At 39.7% G+C, this 25,606-nt stretch overlaps 1 protein-coding gene across 1 annotated transcript in view; it reads left to right on the forward strand.

Annotated features, from left to right (window-relative positions):
• The first annotated feature begins 1,901 nt into the window (after nucleotides 1–1,901).
• LOC101854001 (inverted formin-2) overlaps nucleotides 1,902–25,606 on the forward strand; it is a 32,755-nt gene continuing 9,050 nt past the window's right edge. The window contains exons 1-14 of the mRNA XM_035968199.1: nucleotides 1,902–2,190; nucleotides 2,922–3,114; nucleotides 4,209–4,324; nucleotides 5,353–5,512; nucleotides 6,583–6,656; nucleotides 8,173–8,274; nucleotides 9,752–9,834; nucleotides 10,687–11,564; nucleotides 12,724–12,737; nucleotides 14,294–14,449; nucleotides 15,366–15,530; nucleotides 20,949–21,206; nucleotides 22,362–22,540; nucleotides 23,183–23,303. Of these exons, the coding sequence (XP_035824092.1) occupies nucleotides 2,005–2,190; nucleotides 2,922–3,114; nucleotides 4,209–4,324; nucleotides 5,353–5,512; nucleotides 6,583–6,656; nucleotides 8,173–8,274; nucleotides 9,752–9,834; nucleotides 10,687–11,564; nucleotides 12,724–12,737; nucleotides 14,294–14,449; nucleotides 15,366–15,530; nucleotides 20,949–21,206; nucleotides 22,362–22,540; nucleotides 23,183–23,303 (2,685 nt within the window). The 5' untranslated portion in view covers nucleotides 1,902–2,004. The remainder of the gene's footprint in view (nucleotides 2,191–2,921; nucleotides 3,115–4,208; nucleotides 4,325–5,352; nucleotides 5,513–6,582; nucleotides 6,657–8,172; nucleotides 8,275–9,751; nucleotides 9,835–10,686; nucleotides 11,565–12,723; nucleotides 12,738–14,293; nucleotides 14,450–15,365; nucleotides 15,531–20,948; nucleotides 21,207–22,361; nucleotides 22,541–23,182; nucleotides 23,304–25,606) is intronic.

Genomic DNA, 25,606 nt, shown 5'->3' on the forward strand with positions numbered 1-25,606 from the left:
AGAGAGAGAGAGAGAGAGAGAGGCAGAGAGAGAGACACAGAGAGAGACACAGAGAGACAGAGAGAGAGAAAGACAGACAGACAGACAGACAGACAGACAGACAAACAGACAGACAGACAGACAGACAGACAGTGTTTTTTGTCAGAACAGCGACACTATCACTGTTTGTGGATCTATATTTTATTGTACCATAATGGTAATATTCACCCAAATCCTGATATCAATGTCGCAAACAGGATGATTATTTTGTTTATTTGTCACTAAAGTTAATAGACTCTATAAAAATTGATTGAAAATTAAAGAACAGAGCTAAAACTGCTTTAAAATATCTTTAGAATAATACCTACCGAAAGTTCAATTAGGTCGCAAAACACCAACACAACCCGGTTGTTGGCATCGGCGGGCATTTCAAAGAGGGGAGGTGAAGAGGGACAGGTGAGTCATCGATCATTTTACCTGGGCCCAGGCAGGTAAGATTTGTCTGCGGTTGCTCCTATTGTTGTTGTGTTTTTCAAAGTTGTTTTTGTTGTCTGTGGATCAATGGATGCTTGAATTCTTGTATGGAAAAACCTTGTAAGGTCTAAATTAGTCAAGACCTGGACAGTTCAGACTCTGTAATTTAATTACAACCTTTAGTTATAGATTCTAGATCTATCTAGATATCTAGATCTAGATAGAGGCCTCTAGATCTATCTAAAAAATAGATCGAGAGATCTAGAGAGATTCTAAGTTACTTTAGTTTTAGTTAAAGTTTTACAGTACGAGATCTAGAAATCTAGATCTACTGTCTAAAAGATCCTTGTTCAAGACTCCAGAGTCGTCTTTGTTACAGTAGCCTACAGTACTACAGTAGCTCTAGATCTAGATCTAGGTCTAGAAGCTAGCCTTGTAGTCACTGATTAATTATAACAATAACCAAACTGAGTAGAAGGGGGAATAGTATCTAGATCTAGATCTAGATCTAGATCTAGATCTAGATCTTGTAGTCTACAGTCACTGATTAAGTATTCTTTAAAATTTTTAAAAATCAACACCTACCTTTTTAAAAATGACATGCTGTCTAAGTTTGAGTATTTTTCTGAGTGAATGTAGACTAGATATCTAGATCTAGATCTAGAATCTAGATCTAGATCTAGATCTTCTTCTATCACTATCACATATTAACACATCATCGACATCCCCCCCCCCCCTCCCACACACGTGCCTAAATACCCTTTTTAAAAAAAAAAGACATTTTATTATCTTGATCTTGTCTTAAACAAAACAAAGTGGCTAGCCGTATAAGTATGGCTAGACTGAGAGTCTAGCTGTACTTAAGTACGGCTAGACTGCTAGTCTAGCCGTACTTAGATCTAGGTTTGGCCCTATCGACTCAAGCCTGTTAAGTACACAGGTCTCATTAGATCTAGATCTAGCAATTATTCATGTTCAAATACACATACAAGCCAGTAAGGCACCTTTTGGTTTTGTCTGAAATACAAATAATTTAGGCATAGCAAACTAAAAATTTAATTTACAATTCAGCCATCAATATTAAGTACGGCTAGCCTGACAGTCTAGCCGTCCTTAAGTACGGCTAGCCTGGCTGTCTACCCGTACTTAAGACGGCTAGACAAGAAGTCTAGGCCTAGCCGTACTTAAGGTCTAGTACGGTACTTATCTTAGGCCCAATTAATGTTAGAAAACAGGGGGTTTAAAATACATGCACTGTCATTAAGGCACCTGGTTTCGTCTCAAATACAAGTACTTTAGGTACTGCACACTAAAAATTTATATATTTACAATTCAGTAGGCCTATTTTTTTTAAAATGGTCAGTCTAGCCATCATATTTAGAATAAGTACGGCTAGACTGCCAAAATGATGAAATTAATTGAAAGTACGTTTTTATCTTCATCAGTTTTGTCATGAGGCTTTTACAAGGACAGCAAGTGGAAGATAGATCTATTCACTGACTGGCGTCTGCTGTCCAACGCACAACACATTAACCCACCCCACCAATCATCATGATGCTGGCAAACGCCGGTGGCCAGGCGGTCGACCTTGACGTGACGGTGTCGTCCCAACAGCTGGCCCATCAGATGGACGGTTGTGAGCCGCTGGCCTGCGTGCTCTACTCACACTCGCCCTCGGTGCAGATGTACTTTGCTCTACGCAGCCGCTTGGAGTCGAGCTCAGCAGCATGGCTTCAGGTTTCTGAAAATGACATGAAATTGTTGTTGTTGTTGGTGGTGTTGTTGTTCTTAATCCAGAAGCTATATTGACATATATGGCCTTTGGCCTAATTTTAATACCCTGTAAAAAATTGAAAAGGTGGAGGATTTTGTAACTGAAATTGAAATTTGTTGATTTACATTTGGCTTTATAAAATGCAACACTTGCTTGTAAGAGATGAAAAAAGGTCAATTAATTTTTTCCTTTCACAGGAGATGCAAATCTTTAACAAATATTGCAGTCATTTTTTTTTAGTCATAACAATGCTGGAATATAAATTTATGCTTTGTGTAGTTTGTTTGATCAGATTTTTTGTTTTATATTTTCCTTTCTGTTCTGAGTGAATAAAACCTTTTTTTCTTCTCTCTGGTACAGTAGGATAGGGAAAAGTCTCTCCCATGTCAAGTTGAAGTTTTATAAAAATTATATGCCTTTTTCGACACTTTGCCTCCGCTGCGACGGTAGGAAGCCGTCCCTTTTCAGAACGGGACTCTGATTGGCGACGGTGGGATTTATAGCATGTTCCGCGGGGAGTTAAAGTGTTGCGCAATCTGCGCAGATGAAAAGTGTTAAAAAACGTAAATAGCAATTAAACTTTGAAATGAAAATTCTCAGAATTCTGTTTGAGAAAAATGATGCTCAATCATGTGTTTTATGACTGGTATGATTTTCTTGTGGATATTTGTTCAGGTTTTAAAAAATATTTCAGGAATTTGTCTCCCTTGACGGTCTGGACAGTCTGCTGGACTCGCTGGGTCACATGACTGGTCCGGCTTTCTCGGGGTTCTCCGACGCTATCCTCCAGATGGACTGTTTGTCATGTGTGAGGGCGGTGCTCAACTCCCGGGTCGGGATAGACGCTCTGGTCAACAGCTCATCTGGAGTCAGGAAGTTGCTCAAAGGTTTGTGAGTGGGTGGTTGGCGGTTGCTCTGGTGTGGTTTGCTTCTTCTTTCCTATCAAACATCTATCGTCCTTTTCTCCCCTTCTTCTTTTTCATGTTTGTTACTCTCTTGTAACACATCTATTATTCTATTCTTCTGGCGCTCATATGACCTTATGCAGTTGCGAGCGCCGTATAACCTATACTAGAAAAAAAAAGGTTTGTGTTCGTTCCCTTCATGTAACGCAAGTTTGTCCATTTGCTTATCTTGTTTATTTTTAAATTTTATTTTCATATAACGCAACCTCTGTGCTTTGTTGTCGTATCTCCATTTTTTTAAAGCAGTGAAAATGTGACATCTTCTAAGTTCACTCTTTGTTATAAACTGTTTTCATTGTTATTAAAATTGGAGATACGACAAGAAAGCTCTGGGGTCACGATATGTTTAAGATAAAATTAATCTTTATTGTCCAGATCCTGACATATTGGTTCGGTGTTTTGCCACACACTCACTGCACACCCATAAACACATTTTCACACATCTGTGTACACATACACACACATAATGCATACACTCACACTCACAAACAAAGTTCCAGGTAGAATAATATTTATAAATGAACAATTATTTGTTGACAACAATAATCATAATAATAATATTTGAGTCAGATGCGTTAATCAATTTTTTTGTGGGTGGTTGGCGGGTGCTCTGGTGTGGTTTGCTTCTTTTTTCCGATCAAACGTCTATCTTCTTTATCTCCCCTCCTTTTTTTGTGTTTGTTACTCTCTTGTAACACCTCTAATTTCGGCACTTATTATGTAGACCTTATTGTGCTGCAAGTGCCGTAAAACTCTTACTAAAACAAAAACAATTATATTTTTTTGTGGATTTGTTGTGATCTGCCATTGATGCTGAAAAGTGACTGAAAATGTGTGCCAAATCTTTTAAATTGGATGATTGATGGAGAGTATTCATGTTAAAATTTGTTTATTTGGTGTTTTTATTTTTTGAAAGATCCTTCACTGATTAAAATTTAAGGATTTTCGAGTTTTGTTTTATTAGTGTTTTCCAGATTTTATTTGTGACTTATACTAACTCTTGTTTTTTATCCTAGGAATGGATATTGTGAACACTTTGCCCCGTAAACTTGTCCTTGAAATCCTGTCAGCCGTCGCTGTGTACAGCAAGATGTCCTACAGACGTGTCATGGAAGCTTTAGAGACACACAAGGTACTCAACTCTTCTGACTATGTGGGTGGTTGGAGGGCGCCAATTGTAGGTCCTACTTAGACTTTACTTTTCCTCTTTTGGTTCTTTTTTGCTTTTTTTTTTTCCAACACTGACTAAATGACTGTTATTCAATAAGTTATTGTGGCTCTGTACTCCTCATTGCTCAAAGAAACAAAAGTGACAAACACATTAAAAGCTAATTTAGTTTCTCAAGTTGTAATACTGATGCTAGTTTAACCTTTTAACCATGTCTGGACAGTGGCAGCGTCCGGTTGTTGAGGTCCGTAACCGTTGCTGGACGGTACCACTGTCCAATGCAAAGTTACTATTGTATTATGGTACGAGCTAACAAGCCTCTAGTTTGACCCGGAAGTCAAAGATAAATGAAATCTACGTCTGGGTAACATTTTATTGATCAGTTCGACGCGAAACAAGCGTTTTTAAAAACGTAATATGTTGGGTCTTATTTCCTCAAACTCGAGAGAATTACGCGCAAACGTGATTTTGGATTGCATGGTTAAAGAGTTAAGGCAATGTAACACTCCTTTTTGCCTGTTTGAGACCATATAGAATCTGTCTTTTCCTCACTTCAGCACCATCACTTTCCCCCTCTTGGTAGTCCAAGAAACATGGACAATGATTGTACGTCTGCTTCTTAAAAATAGCAAAATAATTGCTGGGATTTCTCCTGCACTCAACAAGTGACCCTCTGGCAAACTCCTTGACCACTCTACCTCGACAAAAATGTCTTCCTCCTTCTCATTGATTTCTGTCCTTGCATCACAGATTCTCCGAACTGTCAGATAAGATGTGGGACACTTTTGCCAATAGAAACATTATTTTTGGTATAATTCTGAATTTTATATAGTGCTCAGCCCTGAAGAACACAGGCTCTGAGCTCTTCCACAAATACAAATGCAGCACATTTATATAAACAGTAAATTATGTTCTAACTAAAAATCTCTTTATATCTCATTAAATCTGAAATCAGATTATTTCATTGAATGGTGCTTCGATGTATTCCTCAGCGAGAAAACCACCTATATCATCGCTTCAGCGTTATCGTCAATGAGCTCAAGATGGCCGAGACTGTCCCACACAAGACCTCCATTCTCACGTTCATCAACTGCATCATCGCCGCCACCACGGAAAAATGTCAGAGGATGCGTGTGCGGAATGAGCTGATAGGTATGTTCATAATTCGGAATATGAAGAGAAAAACTACAGTCTGCAGATGTTTGCAAATTGCTTTATCTCATACTTTAGGGTTGCAAGTTACTCAAGAAATCCCTTCTTTCTGCTATTTACTTATACAGTCAAACCTGTGTAAGACAGCCACCCATTGTTATGGAGAAAAGTTGCCGTATAAGACAGGTGGCCGTCTTAGGCAGGACTGATCAAGACAAAAAAAGAACCCATTCCTTTCTGAGGTCTCAACAGAAGGTAGCCGCATTGTTGTTGTTTTTTTCGCTGGGTTTTTTTTCTTCTTTTTTTCTTCTTTTTTTTGTTGTTGTTGCTGCTTTTGTTCAAGGGTGACAATAAAAGGAAATGTGTCAGACAAGGAGGACTGAGTGCTATGGTAAAACAAACATATGGGTCGCCACCACTCGAAGAACGAGCGACGCTTCTGTCACAAGTCCATGTTGATGTCCACTGTTACTTTGTTACAGACTGGGTAAACAGTGATCATTCATCTCACTTACGATTTGTGTATGAATTTTGGGCGTGGCTTATGGGTATGAGGGATCACACCCTTACCTCACCAGCAGCTGAACATTTGTTACCTATTGGTAAAAAAACAGTGGGAGGGGCCTACGCAACATGATCGGCTGGAGGGACTACCTATCAACAACGACAGGTGATTTGATTATGGCGGCTCGCCCACAACGCCAGGGGCCAATGCTCAATTCATGACGAAATGTAATGGAGTGACTAAGGTGGCCATCTAAGACAGGTGTTATTGCTTGGTGTGATAGGGGTTGTGTGTTAAAATATGGTGGCCGCGGTGATGTTGGACAGGTGCCCGTTTTACACAGTTAAATTATATAGAAAAGACAAGGTTGAGCAGCTATGGACATATACCGTCTGCTACAATCCCAACCTTGTTGTTGATAAATACTACAGTTAAGTCATAGTTGATATAATTTTGTTTTATTTAGAAGTGAGGGGTCAAAGTGCAATACATGCAATAACATCTGAAGTAAACAAGATGGTTTGACGAATTGTTTGGCAGTTTCTTTGACTGGTTGTTGTTTCAGGCCTAGGTCTGCTGGACGTCCTGACATTTCTGCAGAGAGAAGACTCCGACGAGGTTCTGTTTATTCAGTTACAGGTATATATATAGAGAGAGTAATATATATATATATATGTGTGTGTGTGAGGCAGCGTGGTGAAATCAGGCACTCATCAAAATAATGAAATCGAAGAAAATGGCATTTTTCTTCCTGTATGCAATTTTTGAGGAATTTTTATTTTTTTGGCTCAACATCTATTATGTCCTTTAAGAAATACATTGCTATACTATGTGGATTTTACTGAAAAATGTTGATTAGAGGCACCGAAAATGTAAATTTACAGTTTCCAAGGACTGGAGGCCATTCTTTCTCTAATTTTACCTCAAAAACAAGGCGACCCTCACCTCCTTCAATTGAAATTATCTCGACTTCTATTGAAGATAGATGGGCACTTTTTTCACCGAAAGCAAGACAAACAAACAAGCTTTAAGATAATAACATTAGTTACATATACCCAAAAATTGACGAGTGCCTGATTCCACCGCGATATATATATATATAGATAGATAGATAGATAGATAGATAGATAGATAGATAGATAGATAGATAGATAAATAGATAGATAGATAGATAGATATCTATCTATATATATCTATATTTATGTAGTAGTGTACAGTCTAACCTGTTCTAACAGCCACCTATACATGTACAGTCTGACCTGTACAATATTTCAAGTTACTGTTGTATTGTATTGTATAGCGGTCAGAGCCTGTGTATATGTGAATGTCATTTATTATAATTATTACGTGCTACTTTTGAGTCTTGTGTATTGTCTTCTTAGTCGTCATTCTGGTGACATTTCGGATGTGTTTTTAATCCACATAAATTACTACTCCATCTGTCAGGTGTTCCGCTCAGTCCGACATTGTGTCCTCGGGAAAGGCACTTTGCAAGAATTTCCCATTTGGCTTGGTTCTTTTGGAGATGGACGTTAAACTCGGATGTCCCGCCTCTTAAATAACCTAATAGTGTTGATAGGGACGTTAAACCTGTGAACATTTTCCAAAGGGGAGATATTAACATGTTCTTATGCACAGTAGAATTGTAAATGGGATGATTTATCAATGTCATGCTCATACTGTGCCGAAACAACGTAGGGGAAACTGCTACTTTTTTTCTTTCCTCATCCTTACTATCATCATTTATTTCCCTCTACTTATTTTGTATGTTTGTCACTATCTTGTGAACTGCTATTTCCGGGGTGCCTTGATAGTCGAAGCAGGCTTTGTGCTGTTGAGGCAAGAGAGGTGAGCAGAGTAAGCCTGATTCCCCGTTTGGACTTCTCTGTTGATATCTACCCCTTGGCGCTCATATGACCTTTTGCAGTTGCAAGCGCCGTAAAACCTTACTAGCGGGTGGTTGGCGGGTGCTCTGGTGTGGTTTGCTCCTTCTTTCCTATCAAACATCTATCGTCCTTATCTCCCCTCCTTCTATTTTATGTTTGTTACTCTCTTGTAACACCTCTAATCTTCTGGCGCTCATATGACCTTTTGCAGTTGCAAGCGCTGTAAAACCTTACTAAAACTAAAAACCTGTACCATTGAACCATTTCAGGTGTTCCAGGAGAAGAAACACGAGGATGAGACGTCCTGTGACCCCATGTCCGGCCATGACCTCAGCTCCCCGCAGGATCTGACCGATGCCATACAGGCCAAGGTACCCTCTCTGACTCGTTGTAGTGGTGGTGACTTGTGTTAGCTGTATCCTGCTTGTGTTAGCTGTGTCGTGCTTGTGTTAGCTGTGTCCTGCTTGTGTTAGCTGTGTCGTGCTTGTGTTAGCTGTGTCCTGCTTGTGTTAGCTGTGTCGTGCTTGTGTCTGTGTCAGCCGCAATGTGCTGTTACAAATAAATGTTTAGTCACAACACAAATTGGTCATTTATATGGCCGAAGATTAGCGTAACCTACAAAGAAAAGAAAGAGATATGGACAATAGATGTTTGATACGAAAGAAGAAGCAAGCACTGGTGTGGTTTGCTCCTCTTTTCCTATCAAACATTTATTGTCCTTATCTCCCCCTCTTCTTTTTTTATGTTTGTAACTCTCTTGTAACACCTCTAATCTTCTGGCGGTCATATGTCTTTATGCAGTTGCGAGCACTGTGAAAGCTCTAGTAAAACTAAAAAACCACACCAAAGCACCCACCAACCAACCTCTACTAAATGTACCAGGCTTGTGTTTTTGTATGGAAATGTACTCATAATTAAGTTCTCTGACCTCCTGCCTTGTTCTTATTTGTCGTTGCAGCATCATTAGCACTGTCAGTTATACATTTCAGAGGGAGCAAGTTAATTGTCAGCACAGTACTGGCTCACAGCTTAGATAACCTGTGATTCGTTTTGAGGGATTAAAAAAAAATGATAGTCAGAGGTGCAGAATTTGTGGATAAGTCTTAAATAGTCCAGGTTTTGCCTGACTTCAGAACAATTGTTGAGAAGTTGTTGCGTTTAAAAAAAATAGTTTATATAAAAACAGTTTTGACACGAGATGTTTATTAGACAAAATGATCCGTACATTTGGAGTCCTGCCTAAGTGTTCTCACCATTCCCAAAAGTCCCAAGATTTCGTTCTCACTTTAGTTGAAAGCTCTACATCCTTCTCCCAGTGCCAGTAAGTTGGGCCTGTGAGCTACGAGCAGGAGCTTATCCCAGTTTCCAGTCTCAAGCAGAGCAGTGACAAAATCTGTCTGAACCAAACCCCCATCCTTCGCTGATTGACCACCCCAGCTAATGTTTGTTCTTTGTTTGGGTGTGGTTTGCTTCTTCTTTCTTATCAAACATCTATCTTTCTTATCTCTCCTCCTACTTTTTTGTGTTTGTTACTCTCTTGTAACATATCTAATCTTCGGCACTTATATGATCTTATTGTGTTGCAAGTGCCGTAAAACACTTACTAAATCTAAAACTGCCTTGGAGTGGAAGGAGGAAATTTTGTATAAAATATTTATCCGTAAAGACATATCATGGGATTCAGCAAAGCCAGCAATCAAACTTTGCCTTTTGATCATGTGTCTAATGGCCTAACAATTAAGACTTGTCAGTCAACATTACGTGTGGACGAATGTTACAAATATGTTTGCTCTTTGACCATGAAAAGAAAATTTGCGATTAACCCTTGTCAATTCCTTCTCTCGCTAGGTGTTTGGAGGCTCAAAGATGGTTTGCTTTGTCAACATTCTGCAAGACTTGTTGGCTCTGGAGACTTTGGAGAAAGAGAAAAGGTGAGGTCTTTAATTAAACATGGCCAAGAATTTACAACAGGCGTCTTTGGTGTAGCAGTTAGAGGTGCTTCTCCGTTGCATGCAGGAGACCGACATTTCATTTTTGTGTGGGGAGAGTTTTTATTGAGTGTCAGGGGTTTTCTCCTGTGATGTTGTAACCCTCTCAGCCCAGGTTGGCACTGACAAGTAGTATGTAGTGTCCAAAGCTCTCCTTTTGAATGAGTGGCGTCGGTGGCCTTGTGGTTAGATTACCGGACTTGTAATCGTAAGATTGAGGGTTCGAGCCTCAGCTTGGTCCGACGTTGTGTCCTTGGAAAAGGCATTTTACACGAATTTCCCGCCTGGCTCGGTCCTTTCGGAAATGGACGTTCGTTAAACTCAGAGGTTCCGCCTCTTAAATAACCTTAATTGCGTTGATAGAGGCGTTAATCCTATACCATTTCTCCATTTCCTGCTGAATGATCTAAATTATGTCGATGGTGGCATAAAACACCTTCATTAAAAATTTTTGTGTGAATTAAAATGCATTGACAAAAAAGCCCCCACCAATCATTGGGTTTTATTTCTTCCTTTTGTTGTTTATTACAGCCATTTTGATGTTATGCTGAGAGAGTTCTGAAGTGGCGCTCTTATGGCCTTATGCAGTTGCGAGCGCCGTAAAACCTCTATTACAAAAAAAAAAGAGTTCTGAGGAAAGATTTTCACGTTTAGCTTTTTGTACTTGAATTGTAACATAACAGGCTTCTTCCTGGATACTATGTCACAAACCAGAGTATATACCAGGCCAGAGTGTACTGTACGGTACTTTGTTCACAAGATGCTAGGCAAGATTTCAATGTCCTTTGTTCACAGGGACAAAATCTGGCAACTTCTGGAGCGCCACGTTCGCCATATTGTACACGGGCTGGAGGACGTGGACTCGATGTCGACTCAATCGGACGAGGTCGCTTGTGGCGTGTTGTCATCCATGTTCAACGTCGCGGATCTACACACTGAGACTCTAAAGAGTTGCCGTCTGGGCGAGACAGCATCGCATGAGGACAACGCACAGGGGTTCATGCGGGGGAACTCTTCCACGTCTGTTAGGCGAGACATTGTATCCTTGAAATCATCCGCTGATTCCGGGTACCTGGGTTTTGATGATAAGCTGAGCCCTCCGTCGGTCACGCTGAAGGATAAGACTGATGTGGTTGGAGTCAAAGGTCAGAGATCAGATGTTGTGAACGGTGCTGACCTGGTGTCAGACCCTGATTCTGCCCACGAGGAGAAAATGGACAAACCGGACGGGGGCGTGATGGATGCCTCGCGCTGTTCGGGGAAGAAAAGTCGACAAGTGAGCCAGTACGACAATATGTCGCCTGTCAAGATGCCGCTGAAAGCAAGAGATCTGAACTGTGACGCAGTCGTTAATGCACTGAATGACCTCAACTCGCTTAATGTTAAGAACACCGAAGGCTTGTTTGCAAAAACTCTGCCCGCTTTGTCGACTGAAAATGTCAAAAACTCCGAGATGGGAAACAAGTTCAATTTTCCAGGGAATTTCAACATTGGTGGCTCTCACCCGGACCCCAGGAAGTCAGAGGGCAACTCGGTGGGTAGCTCCAGCGGGGCCTCTCATCGCAAGCCCCTCGGCCAGCACAGCTTCATCAGCTACCAAAAACATCAGCTGGCGTTCCCCGCCGGGCTGGTGAAAAACCTCAAGTGGATTAAATTGGACGAGTCGGCTATTGGTGAGTTTCCCAGTACAGATTATATATTTGCACAACTTAAAAAAACCTACGGACTACGTCGCGACCTCAGTGCTTTCTTGTCATATCTCCATTTTTTAAGTTTTAGTTGTGGATGGTAGGCGGGTGCTCTGGTGTGGTTTGCTTCTTCTTTACTATCAAACATCTGTCTTCCTTATCTCCCCTTCTTCTTTTTTATGTTTGTTACTCTCTTGTAACACCTCTAATCTTCTGGTGCTCATATGACCTAAGCAGTTGCGAGCGCCGTAAAAATTCTACTAAAACTTGAAAAAACGAAGTTTTAATCTGTGTTTTACGGCACTTGCAACCCAATAAGGTCATATAAGTGCTAAAGATTAAAGGGGTTACAAGAGAGTAACAAACATGAAAAAGAAGAAGGGCAGATAAAGACGATTGATGTTTGATAGGAAAGAAGAAGCAAACCACACCACACCACACCAGAGCACCCACTAAACACTCATATCTCCGTTTTTAATAATAGTGAAAGCAGTTCATAACAAATAGTGAGCTTATGAAGAAGTCACATTTTCAGTTTTAAAAAAATGGAGATATGACAAGAAAGCACTGAGGTCATGAAGTGTTTACATGATTTTGTGTTTTCGACAATATGACCATTGCATTTGCTGGGCATGTCAATGCTATTTTTAAAATATAGATAATTGTTGTGTTTTGTTATGGTTACTAAATTGCTCGTCATAAGCTAAGCTCTTATCTTCTTACCTTCTGAAAATTCTGAAAGGGTTCTTCTTTTCTCTCCTGATAATTATGACTTCGAAGACAAAGAGGTGAAAAAACTGTGGACTGCCTCCTTGATCTAGGTTGAGTTTTCTGTAAAAGAATGAATGTCACTACTACTGAATTTCATTTTCATATTGATGGCTCATTTCCCCTTCTTGATGTAAGAATTTTGCAGTATCGGAATGGTGTATCATATGTACAAATGGGCACTATCATCATCCATCTTTATTTCTTTTGTCTCCCCCTGAAGAGTTAATCCTGGATTTGTGTTTCTTTGATAGTTTTTGTCCTTTCCGATTGATGGTTGCCACGGTTTTCCAGGCTCTTTTTTGGGACCGTTCAGAAACAATAATCTGTCCAGCAGGAATTTACTCAACATTTACGCTTTCTTCTTTATCCTCAGGTGAAAAGGAAAAAGTATTATGAAAGCATCATTTTTATACAAAGTACCTTTTTATTTTGTAAAGAATTTAAAAAAATTAGTTTTACATCTTTCTGCCTGAGAGGATAGCACGTTTTTGTATGACCTCCTATATATGGTCAATTTTGCCCTGTAATTGCTAGCACGAGTAGGTGCATGTTTCACTGTGTGTCATATGGACAGACAGATGTGACTTGGTCATTCAATGTGACAGCTATCTTGCCAGACAATAAATTATTTATAAACCCCCAGTTTATTTATTGCTCATACTCACTGGTCATTGCCAGTCAGGTTTAGTTCATGCTTTTTTCCATCCAACATAAAAGCGTAGTTCGGCCAGTGTTTGCACTGAATTATAGTTAGATAAAAGCATCTTGCATCTTCCCCCATGTATAAAAAAATTCAGCTTGGGAACCTCCATTTTGTATTTTTGAAAGTGCACATCATTACGTGTGGCTCATCAAAATGAGGCTTGTGTTGCTAAAAAAATGGGAGCCGTCGTTTAAATAATCTATTTTGGATAGCGTGGTTTCAAGCTGTTGCCAAAGCTTTGCTTCATAATCTTTTCATATGAAGAACTCATCAGCTTTAAAAAGTTGAATTGGTAAGGCGAAAGAACTAGATTTTTTGCAAAACTTGAGCCTCATTTTGACTTTCTGCGTCCTGTAGTATGATTTGTTGCTGTCTGGGGCTGTTTTTACCTTTTTTTATACATGTTTAGGTGTGCCATATATATGTTCCCTAGTTTAGAAACGATCCAACTATTATATCATAAGACATACATCGCAGGCTGGAGGCAAAAATCAAGTTTTATGACAATTTTAGCTGTTATTGCATGTTGATTTAAGTCTAAGTTCATAATTTTTTTAAATGTTGTGTAGGCTACATGTCTGAAAGTCAGAAATGCTTCCAAAGTACTTTATGATCAGCCAAACATCTGTTACAAGTCAAGAAGTTGCTTGTTTTTCTGAAAGAATTCTAAAGCTTCTACATTAAATGTGGGCTTATTGTCATGGCTCTGATAGTAGGAAAACAGTCAAGGTAATTTCATAACAAATGTACACAAAGTTTATTTCTCTTGAATTTTGCACCGTGACACGTGGACATTCTTATAAAAACTATATTTCTTTATCCTCGCAATGCTTGAGATGCCATCAGTTATTATTTTAGAAATGTTCACCGAAATACACTTTGTTCACAAGGAAAATAACTCAGGTTTGTTTTGAGTCTTTTAGTATCCAATGTTTAATCTTCTTTGTATTTGATTTTTCAAAATCAAAATTTCTGAAGCTGTTGCTGGACCTCTTGAGAGTGGTATTTTTGTTTTTGCCAAATTTGCTGCCTATTTTTGCATGTTTTGGAAGCATGTTGTCACTTGTTGCTCAAAACTGAAAAAAATAATTTTTGTTTAATTAAATTAATGCTTTAACTTGTTTTTTTAATTGTCGATATCTCCAGAAGGAAAGCTCTTTGATTGCCAATGTCTCTTTAAGGAAAGTTCTTCGTTTGCAGATATCTCCTTTAGAAAAGCTATCTTGTAAATATCTAAAAGAAAGTCCTTCGAATTATACCGATTCTGTTCCTCTCAGAAAAGTTCCCGCACTGTGTGTGGACGAACATCGACCTTGGGAAGTCCAAAGTGAGGCCGGACTTTGCCCAGGTGGAGGAGACGTTCCGCGGAAGAAGTCAGTTAGACGAAAACTCTGAGGTACGTTATTCGTTATTACTCTCTTGCGGTTATGTTACATTATGAGAACACAGTTCTTGTTCATTTATGAACTTGTACTGTGGGTGCTTGTTGGATACTCTGGTGTGGCTTGCTCCTTCTTTCCTGTAAAAAATCTATCTTCTCTATCTCCCCTCCTTTTTTATGTTTGCTACTCTCTTGTAACACTTCTAATCTTCGGCACTTATATGACCTTATTATTTTGCTAGCACCTTAAAACCTTAGTAAAACAAAGACTTGTACTTGCAAATATGTAAAGCGTCTAGAGCTGTGGGCACACTGGAGTAGATGCTATAAAAATGATCTACATTATTGTTAGTTGTTGTTGTTTTCAGATCTCTTTAGCTGCGAGCATTTCGCTCGACATTATTAGTATTTCAGGGTTCATATGGGTTTGAAAAACTCTTGGAATTTTGGGACATTGGCAAAGTTTTTGGAAAAGCCTTGGAAAAACAAATTTTTAACTAGATCTATTGTAAGAATATTTCCTTGCTAATTCTGAAGTGTTCCATAATGTATTTTTGCATGCTGAACGAGAAATTTTCTTTTGAAATGACATGTTTTTTGTCTTGGAAAAAAAATCTGGTCTTGAGAGCTCTTGGAAAAGTCTTGGGGGGTCTGTGGGTGGTTGACGGGTGCTCTGGTGTGGTTTGCTCCTTCTTTCCTATCATTCATCTATCGTCCTTATCTCCCCTCCTCCTTTTTTGTGTTTGTTACTCTCTTGTAACACCTCTAATCTTCGGCACTTATATGACCTTTTTGTGTTGCAAGTGCCGTAAAACTCTTACTAAAACTGGACTTGAAAACTAGGAAAAGTTCGTGAACAAAAAAAATCTCCTGCTCATCGTGTTTCCTTGCGGGTTCCGAATGTTGATCTGTGCCGCTGTCTCCCCGGCAGATGCCACTTCTGAGTCGCAGCTCACGGCTCAACCTGAACCTGTTCCTGAACCGCCTAGAGGAGGAGCCGGCGGAGCTTGTGCGGCGACTCGTGCGCGTGGACCGCCCCCCACTGGCCGTCGCCTTCATGAAGCACTTGATGGATGTGTTGCCGGAGGACGAAGAGGTTGGTTAACAGTTTCTCGTTACGATATTAAATCAGCCCGAGGGGGGGTGGTGGCGTAACCGTCACGTTTTGGAGAGATCTTTGTCATCATAGTTTTTAAGTTTGGAATTTCCTGTCTTGACACTTTGCAGTCACACAGCCAGCAGTACAAAATACCCCATCTGGTCACCCAGCCAGGAGAGTGGCTGCAACGGCCTTCTCGGGCCATAACGGATAATTTTCACTAGCGCATTAATTATTGCGCCAAGTGAACTCAAAGTGTTAAAGAAGAACAGAGCATTTTGTCAGTATATTTTTACATAATCTGTACCGTTTTTTCCCAATAAAAGATTACTTTATATTAAATCATATGTGAGACAGCATGGTGAAATCATCAGGCGCTCGTCAAAATAATAAAAGTAAAAGTGAAGAAACTGGCATTTTTCCGCAGGTTTGGGAATTTTTATCAAATGTTTGTTTTCGGCTCTACACCTTTTATACCCATCAAAATCACATTTCAGTTTTGGATTTTAATGGAAAAACATTGATTAAATGCATAAGAGATATAAATATTCAGTTTCCTCATGCGCTCAAGCTAAGGAAATACCTAAACTTTGGCAGCCATTTTCTCGCTACATTTACCTCTGAAACCAGGCGAACCCACCTCCATCAATCGCAAATATCCTAGATAAATGGGTATTGTTTCATCAAAAGCAAGGTAAATGGACAGGCTTTAAGCTAGATGATACCAATAACTCCACTGGTAAAAATTGACCGCGTCGTGATACATCATGCAGGCCTGATAGGGTATATCTCAAAATAATAAAAGCTGATGACTCTGTTGTTTTTCTCCCCTTTCTTTAATGTTGTCATATGTTGTCTGTATGTGCAATATACCGTGTGGTGAAGAGCCCACGTTCAAAGATATAGAGGGGGTTAAAAGAAGAAATGTTTTCATACAGTCTTGCATAGCCAACTGATTTTCAGATCCCAAATTTTTTCTTGATATGTTTATATTCTTTGTATTCAAAACACGCTCGTAGTGAAATTCGATTTATAGCAAGAAGATTTCCGCATCCTGACAATTTTGCTATGTATATGTGCTAGACTATTTCCCCATTCGACACTCTCCCTGTCTCAGATTTTGCTGTGGGTGGTTGGCCGGTGCTCTGGTGCGGTTTGCTTCTTCTCTCCTTTCAAACATCTGTCGTCATTATCTCCCCTCCTTCTTTTTTGTGTTTGTTACTCTCTTGTAACACCTCTAATGACCTTTTATTGTGTTGCAAGTGCCGTAAAACACTTTCACTTACTAAGACTTTTCTAAGTATGTACACTCTCCCTGTGTCTCAGATTTTTCTATATATCGCTGGTGGAGTGATGAAACCTCGTAACCCTCAATTTTTTCGAAATTCGTTTTTTTGGCTTAATGTCTTCTCCCAGTCCTTCTTCACGATGTGTCAAAAGCACAAGGTTAAATTAGTAAGAGAAAGTATGAAAAAAACTTAATAAAAAAACCTCGTATGTTTGCCCCCCTGATATCCTGGCGTGATGAAACCTCGCAACCCTCACCCGGTGCTCCGATCTGCTTATGCGTGGTTTCATCACTCCCGGTTCGAGAGAGTGGCGTGCTTATACGAGGTTCTGGATAAGCCTTCTTTATGAATTAGCTTAATTGAAGCGCTCATAACTGACATTGTCTGGTGCATTTAATGTATCTGACGGAATTAAGAAATATTTCATTCTTTCATTCATCCATACATTCATTCATTCTTTTATTCATTCACTTAATTTTAGTCAGTTCAGAAATTCAAATATGGTCATAAGTGAGGTACTTACATTGTGTAAATATTTTTAAAAATCCATTCATAAGGATGACTAACGTGTTGGTAATCAAGATGTTCTCATCGAGCACAAACGTAGTTAACATTTAAGTTAAGGCAACAGTCACAACTTGAAATGACAGGTGACGGTAGTCCTTACTAAGACTAGGTGACAGATCTGTGCACTCTCCAGATGTCAACAGGCCATTTTGTTTATCAAAGAGAAGGTATGGTTTCGCATATTCTCAGACTATTTTAAGTTTTAGTAGAGGTTTTACGGCGCTCGCAACTGCATGAGGCCATACGAGCGCCAAGGGTTGAATGTCAACAGAGAAGTCCGTACAGGGAATCACACTTACTATGCTCACCTCTCTAGCTTCAGCAGCACAAAGTCTGCTTCGACTACATGTACCAAGGCACCCCGGAAATAGCGGGTCACAAGAGTGTGACAAACATACAAAAGAAGTAGAGGAAAATGACGATAGTAAGGATTAGGACAGAAAAAGCTGTTGTAGTTCATGCACAGTTATGAGCATGACATTGTTAGATGAGCCCATTTACAATTCTACTGTGCACTAGAACGAAACCCCCCGCCCCATTTGGGAATGGCCTAAAGACACTTCAGTCAGTGGCACTGCCCCGGATGAGTCTCAGACTATGAATCCGTTGTGTAGTCGAATCCTTCAGTTGTGGTTGAGACCGAATAGTACTGAACTTAACCATGGTCTTGATGACTCTGAAGTCTTTAGAGAATATTGTGACAAATTTGTGCCCCAACAACACAAGTAATACAGACGTTTCCGAATCTGTATTGAATAACTCCTTCTAACTGTGCTCATCACCTAGATCTTTATACCCTACACGGGCTGGTTTGGAAACCACTGAGCAGATCACGTTCCATGAATTGACCCCACCCTCCATGTCGCAGTCCTTTCCAGGGCTATCCCTGATATGTGGAGATAAGGAAGTATCAGCATCATCCCAGACTGAGTCTGCACCAACAATAGTGTCGCCTGGAATCATACCCCAAACTATACTGACGTTTCACAAGGCAGCTGTAAGTCAGATGCTGAATTATTACCTTCGAGGTCACAGCAACACGATTTGTAGACCATACTCAGGCACCTTAGCCACTTTTCCAGGAGCCTGATCCCGAGACACAGCTCATTTGTGATGCCAGCATAAATGATGCTCCACAGAGGAAAAGAAAGGGTTTTCAGGAGTGACAACAAATAAACGAAAAGCTTTCCGTGGACCAGGACAAGATCGGAATACATAAAGGTTCAATGAAAAGCCCAACAAAGTTATTGAAACCAAACTGCGATTGCAAGAGCTGGACTCTGAAATGTAAAGGGCTCTCTGAAGTTGATAGACATTCTAATTTTGATTTAGTGTGGACCCTTTCATGGGATGACTAGTGGACCTCAGAGGAGATATTCAGAGACTAACCAGAGAGGGAATACCTTCAAGAAACACTTTCAAAAGGTGGCCATAAGGTGCCAGTGTGTTAAAAGATGTTCCTGAATTGAACTGGGTTGGATGAATGATTTGTAAGAAACATTTAGAACCAATAATTATCAAAGCAACTCAGATGTCTACAAAATATATGCACAATTCTGCCAAGGCGGCCTCTCAACAGACCCGGCCTCGATGAAGCATTCAAGCAGAGTAACCTGTCGCTATTCCTGTCAAAGATAGATATTATGTGCGACCTTTGCATCAGTCGTGAAGTTGACAATGTGCTGGAGGATCTTTGGAATGCTAACATTCTAGAAAAGGAAGCAGCGCGCAAAGAAAAGGAACGAGATAAATCTGAAACCATCAAATCTGTCGCCAGTAATGAACCTAAAACGGCCGTACTTTCAATGGATCTTCAGCATCAGTCTTAGATTACAAAACAAAACTCGCCGTTCATAACTTTACGCTATTGGATGCTGCAACACGTCAGACTACTTTTTTACGTGTGTCATGAAGCAGAAGGGGGACTTATGGCAAATGAGTTAGCTTCATGTCTATTGGATTTCCTGAAGGAAAAACTGGACTTCCAGTAAACCATTACTGACATCGACAACTGTGGTTACCAATACAGAAATGCCACACTAGCCAATGTTTCTCTAAGCCATTTTTCAACAACAGATGGAAGCACAATTGAACAGAAACATTTTATCAAATGACACACACAAATGGAAATTAACAGTGTGAACTCAACTATTAAGAGATCGCTTCGAAAAAAAACGCATCGAGGTCCTCCAAGACTACCTCTATTTCTTCATGATGGCAAGAGCAAAACAAAAAACTTATCAAAATAAATATTTGGATCACACATTCTTCAAGGAATATTCTAAGATTCTAAGTGTGGAAGCTACGACAAGTCTACAAGACTAGGTAGAAAAACGAGTGATCCTGTTGTCAGGTGTTTGAAGTATATCCCAGACATGAACATCCAGTTCAAGATGCACTTGAAGGATGAATGGTCTGCCGTTCCGAAGGCTGGACACAGAAACATAAGGTCCATCCTACCTCACAACTCTACACAAAACGTTTAAAGTTCCAACACTTCAAGTACAATCACCTGCAGGTGCTTAAATCTGTTATTGCCAATATGCATCGTCACTTTATGACAATTTATACTATTAACATTAATAGTTGTTCATTATGATTCAACATCTCTTATGAAAACCATCTGTAGTGCAAACAGAGACCATATTGCAGAGATTTATTATTAATTTGTGCTTTTTAGTAAAACTGGAAGTAACTAGATCTAATCTTGGCAAATTATAGTGAAACAAATTGCATTAATTGCAATCCGTTTGAGGATTGAAACATAAATTCTGCTGGTAACACACATTTATTTGACTTCAGTTGGCCGGGAATCGAACTCTAAACCAATTGGTTTTGAATAAACATCTTTATCATTTTGTGGCGTTTCAAACAACAGACACCTACTGCAACCAAAATGAGCAGCGAGAAAACTCGCAACCCTCAAACTCTGTCCTGATGAAACCTCGCAACCCACCCGCCGGCTGACTACGTGGTTTCATCACGACAAAAATGTTGTAATGAAACCTCGCATCCCACAGCGTAGCCACATAAACAATAGAAAAGTTATTTTTATGTACTAACCACGTTTCTAATGTGTTTTTGTCTATCTGTACCAACTTTGGTTCATATAGGTCATTTTGTTCAAGAGTAAATCAGTTTTTTGTCTCTCCTGTAAAATTTTCCTTTCTGGGGTTACGAGGTTTCATCACTCCACCAGCGATATATATATATATATATATATACGTATACTCTCCCTTTGCTTGACTATTTTCCTATTTGACATTCTCCCTCTCTGTCTCAGATTTTACTATCATGTACGTATACTCTCCCTTTGCTAGATTATTTTCCTGTTTGATTTTGACTTTCTTTCTGTGGGTGGTTGGCGGGTGCTCTTGTGTGGTTTGCTCCTTCTGTTCCTATCAAACATTTATCGTCTTTATCTCCCCTCCTTCTTTTTTGTGTTTGTTCCTCCCTTGTAACATCTCTAATCTTCGGCATTTATATGACCTAATTGTGTTGCAAGTGCCGTAAAACTCTTACGAAAAAAAACCCTCTCTCTCTCCCTACTATGTCTCAGATCCAGCACCTGAAACAGTTCAATGGAAATCTCCAGAGTCTGGGCCAGGCGGAGCAGTTTGTCCTCCACCTGTCAGACCTGCCAGACTACCAGACGCTCCTCACCGGTCAGCTGAGGCGGGCCGAGTTCAGCGTGAAGATCCCGCAGCTCAAGGTCGTGCTGGCGAGTACGCTGGAGGCGGCGGGGATCATCTTGTCGCACGACGGTTTACGGGAGGTCCTGGCGCTCATCCTGCGACTGGGGAACTTCCTCAACCATGTAAGAAGACTTAATAATAATAATTGGTTGCTTTTAAGGACAAACGGGCTATCTCAGATTTTGGGGGTTTCCTGAAATCTTGATCTACACCAAAGTGGGCATTGCCCTACCTATAAGAGAAGTTTGGTTTCATTGGTGTGTAGATATTTGTTTGGTTATAGAGAAAACTCTCATTGTATTTTAAAGAAACTGAACAAGGGGCAAAAACTTTACCTTCAATTTTCTCAAAACAGCATTTTTCGAGATAGCCCCGTTGTGGCTAAAAGCGACCAATTGTAATATAGCTGGGTTCCTATTCCCACGTGGGTGAAGTGAGGAAAATTCGTGTAAAGTGCTTTTCCCAAGGACACAACGTCGGGCCCTTAATGGGATATTCCGAGAGCTTAAGCACTAAGCCACCGACTTTCAGTGTGGGTGTTTGTTGGTACTCGGGTGTTGTTTGCTCCTTCTTTCCTGTCAAACATTCATTGTCCTTACCTCTCCTCCTCCTTTTCTTCGTACGTTTCTCTTAAGTGATACCTCTTATAAATAAGTTATTTTTAGAACCTGTTTCTTTTCATGTCCAGACTGATCTTGTGCTATAGATTTGTGTTTGTTTGTGTGGTGAACATGTAGAAATGCTTTTGTAGTATTTGTTATAAAACAAATTCCGTGGGTAGTTGGCGGGTGCTCTGGTGTGGTTTGCTCCTTCTTTTTTATCAAACATCTATCATCCTTATTTCTCCTTCTTCTTTTTTGTTTGTTACTCTCTTGTAACATCTCTTATCTTCTGGTGCTCATATGACCTTATGTAGTTGCGAGTGCCGTAAAACCTCTACTAAAACAAACATTTCATGTCCTGACTGATCTTGTGCTATGGATTTGTGTTTGTTTGTGTGGTGAACATGTACAAGTGCTTTTGTAGATGAACAAATTCCGTGGGTGGTTGGCGGTGCTCTGGTGTGGTTTGCTCCTTCTTTCCTATCAATCATCTAACGTCCTTATCTCCCCTTCTTCTTTTTAATGTTTGTTACTCTCTTGTAACACTAATCGTTGGCACTTATATGACCTTATTGTGTTGCAAGTGCTGTAAAGCTTACTAAACCTAAAGCCAACTATAACGTCTGAGAAAAGCTTCTTAAGGTTTCCAAAATTGTATGTGTCCGGTACCCTCAGGGTCAGTTCAACGGTTACGCCAAAGGCTTCAAACTATCCAGCCTGGTGCGTCTAGCAGACGTGAAGTGCCAGGAAGCTGGACACAACTTTGTCCATTACTTGACCGGTCTGGTGGACAGCACAGATGACCGCATCCTCTCCTTTGTCAACGAGATCTCCAAGCTGGATAAAGCCATTAGGTAGAGTTTACCAAAACATGAGACTGGTTTGTTGTAGCATTTTGTATTTATTTATACACTGCAAGTTTTTGTTTGTTAATGGATGCTTTAACCCTATCCGTACGTCGTGTTTTACTATCGTATCCGTACGACGTGGGGAACTCTGTGCTGCCACTTTTCAAAGAGGAAATTTACTCGTTAATCCGATCCGTATGCTTTGCATAGCAGTCTGTCAAAATGACTTTGAGAAATACTGAAAAATTCAAAGAGATCTTCGTACTAGAAGTATTCTAAAATGTGAAGAATACAACTGCAGGGATGCAAAATGACCCCAGGGCATAGAGATAGGGTTAAAGTAAAATACAGTCAAGGAGAAAAGTGGCTGTGTTAGACAGTAGTATCATTATAATGTGGAAAAAACGCAATGGACGAATGACATTTTTCTGATTGTAAGGTTCATAAAGCTATTTGCTGCACATAAAAGAGTGTATCTTATTTTATTTTGCTTTGAATAGTTTATGCAAATGATTGTTTGAATAATTAGAATTCCTGAGTACTGTATATGGAATAACTGGAGTTTTTCAAAAGGAATTAAAATTACTGAATCAATTGCTCAAACGCTTTATATGGGAGTGAAAATGTTATTTCTGCCCCTCTTTCCAGCTGCAGCCCTTGCGACATAAAGAGTGACTTTGACAAGATCAACGGTCAGATCAACACCTTTGTCTCCCAGCTGTCCTCTGCCAACACGGTCGTTCAGAAAAGTTTTCACGGCTTCTTGGAGGTAAATCTCAGATGTCTGGATTATCAAACATTGTGAAATGTGTCTGTAGTTTGTGACCAGATTCAGAGTTTTGTTCTCACCCCCCGGGGCGGTGCTACTGACTGAAGTGTCTTTAGTCATTCCCAAAATGGGGACATTAACCATGTTCTTATGCACAGTAGAATTGTAATTGTAAATGGGCTGATTCATCAATGTCATGCTCATAACTGTGCCTGAACTGCAACAGGGAACTGCTGCTTTTTCTTTCCTACTCCTTTCTATCGTCATTTTTTCTCTTCTTTTTTTGTATGTTTGCCACACTCTTGTGACCCACTATTTCCTGGGTGCCTTGATAGTCGAAGCAGACTTTGTGCTGTTGAAGCTAGAGAGGTGAGCAGAGTAAGTTGGATTCCCCTTGGCGCTCATATGACCTTATTCAGTTGCAAGCTTCGTAAAACCTTTCTCAAACTAAACTTAACTCATCCTCTTCCCATTTTTATACCAGCTTTCACTGGATTTCTCTGTGCATGCCGATCGTGAATGATAGGTGTGTATGTTTGGGAGAGATTTTCCTGAGTAAAATGAAATAATAAGTAGGTAGTGTCATACCATACTTATTTTGAAAGGTAATAAAACGTATAATTGAAATGTGTAAAAAAATATTTGATTAGGCAAAGGACGTAATTGATACTTGTCAGAGAACACACGTCCATTACATGGGAGCTAATAAAAAGACAGACTAAATTTCCGACTTTGAATATAAACTATAATAAAATTTGTATTTCAAAAACAGATTCCTACATTCATAAAATGAATGTTACGTTCAATTCCCTGCTTATTCATGCAAAAATGTATGGAATTGTGCAATTCTAGTAGATTTTATTATCAATTTTGTAACATCTCTGTGACAATACCAAAGTTTGTAATGTGCCTGGGTTGCGCTTACTTGTCCAATTCTAGATTTAGATTTAGACTTAGATCTAGGTCATTATCCTCTTGATTTTCACTTCTCTTGGCTTTCTTTCCCTTTCATTTCAAGAATTTCACTCACTTCCCCATCTTCCAACTATCCTCTTTACTATCACTGTAGATTTAGATCTACGAATTATGTCTTTCACGCTTCTTACTTTCGATTCAATCATCACCTGAATCAGAATCTAAAGCTAAGGGTTCTAAGACAATATCATCTCTGTCCTCAAGTTTACTAAAGAAAAATTCCATAGTCTGTTTTACAAGTTATCCTATAGGGTCGTTTACTACCAGGCCCAGAAAACATAGCTAGAACTAAAAATGGGTGTGATCATCCTTCGTGTTTTGGTTTCACAAACACACTACTCAAAATACTCCAACAATTTCAATTTTCCACCCACTTACGTAGTTATAGACACTATATTTCGTTGCAGGAAGCTTCTACTTTTGAGATTTGTTTATATCTAAACTTAAAACTATGGATCAGGCATTTACGAACTAAATAAAGTTTGAGTATAGCCTGTGCTGATGTATCGGTAATGGGCGGAAATGATGCGGTCGCGCTACCGATATATCGGTAATGGGCAGGGAATGAGTTAACGTTTTGGTCTATAATAATACGGCTCATCGTGCTTTTATTGAGTATCCTGGTCTTTCTCTTTCTGTTGGGATACTGTATCCCTCTCAGTCTGGGTTCGCCCTGGCAGGCAGAGTCCAAGCCTGCCTCCCAAAACGATCAAAAATTGTGCTGATGGGGATCAAAAATTGTGCTGATGGGGGTGTAAAATCACTTACCTTTGAAAAAATATACAAAGAAAATAAAACGTTGGTTTCTTGGTACTACATGTATGGGAGGTGATAATTAATCGTAAGATACAGTTGAACTTCTTCTAATGGTTACCTTTCTGAGAAAAACGAGAGCTCTCTTCCCTCATCATCATCATTTTTTAGGGGGGCTCCAGTGGCTAAGTAAGTAGTGAGTTTAGACTCAAGTAATGTCAAGCAAGTATCAGTGACACGGGGATCAGATGGGTGCCGGGTGGTCAGTGGGGTGTGTCCTTGAGCAAGACTCGACAACCCCAGCTCAAAATACAGGGCGCTGCACCGACAATGGCATGGTTGTAAACTGTTCGGTATTTGTGTAATATTGTGTACTTATGTATGTATTTGTGCTTGTATTTATGTATGTATGTGTTTATTATAATTATGTATGTTTGTATGTGTATGTATGTTTGCCATTGTAAACCAAAGTGCCCTTCTGGGACAAATAAAAGTAATTTATTATTATTATTATCATTCCCTTTCTCACGCTGCATCAGGGTATAGGCCACGGACAAACACTTTCCACCTTTCTC

The sequence above is a fragment of the Aplysia californica genome, unplaced genomic scaffold, assembly GCF_000002075.1.
Source record: "Aplysia californica isolate F4 #8 unplaced genomic scaffold, AplCal3.0 scaffold00045, whole genome shotgun sequence".
Taxonomy (NCBI): Eukaryota; Metazoa; Mollusca; class Gastropoda; order Aplysiida; family Aplysiidae; genus Aplysia; species Aplysia californica.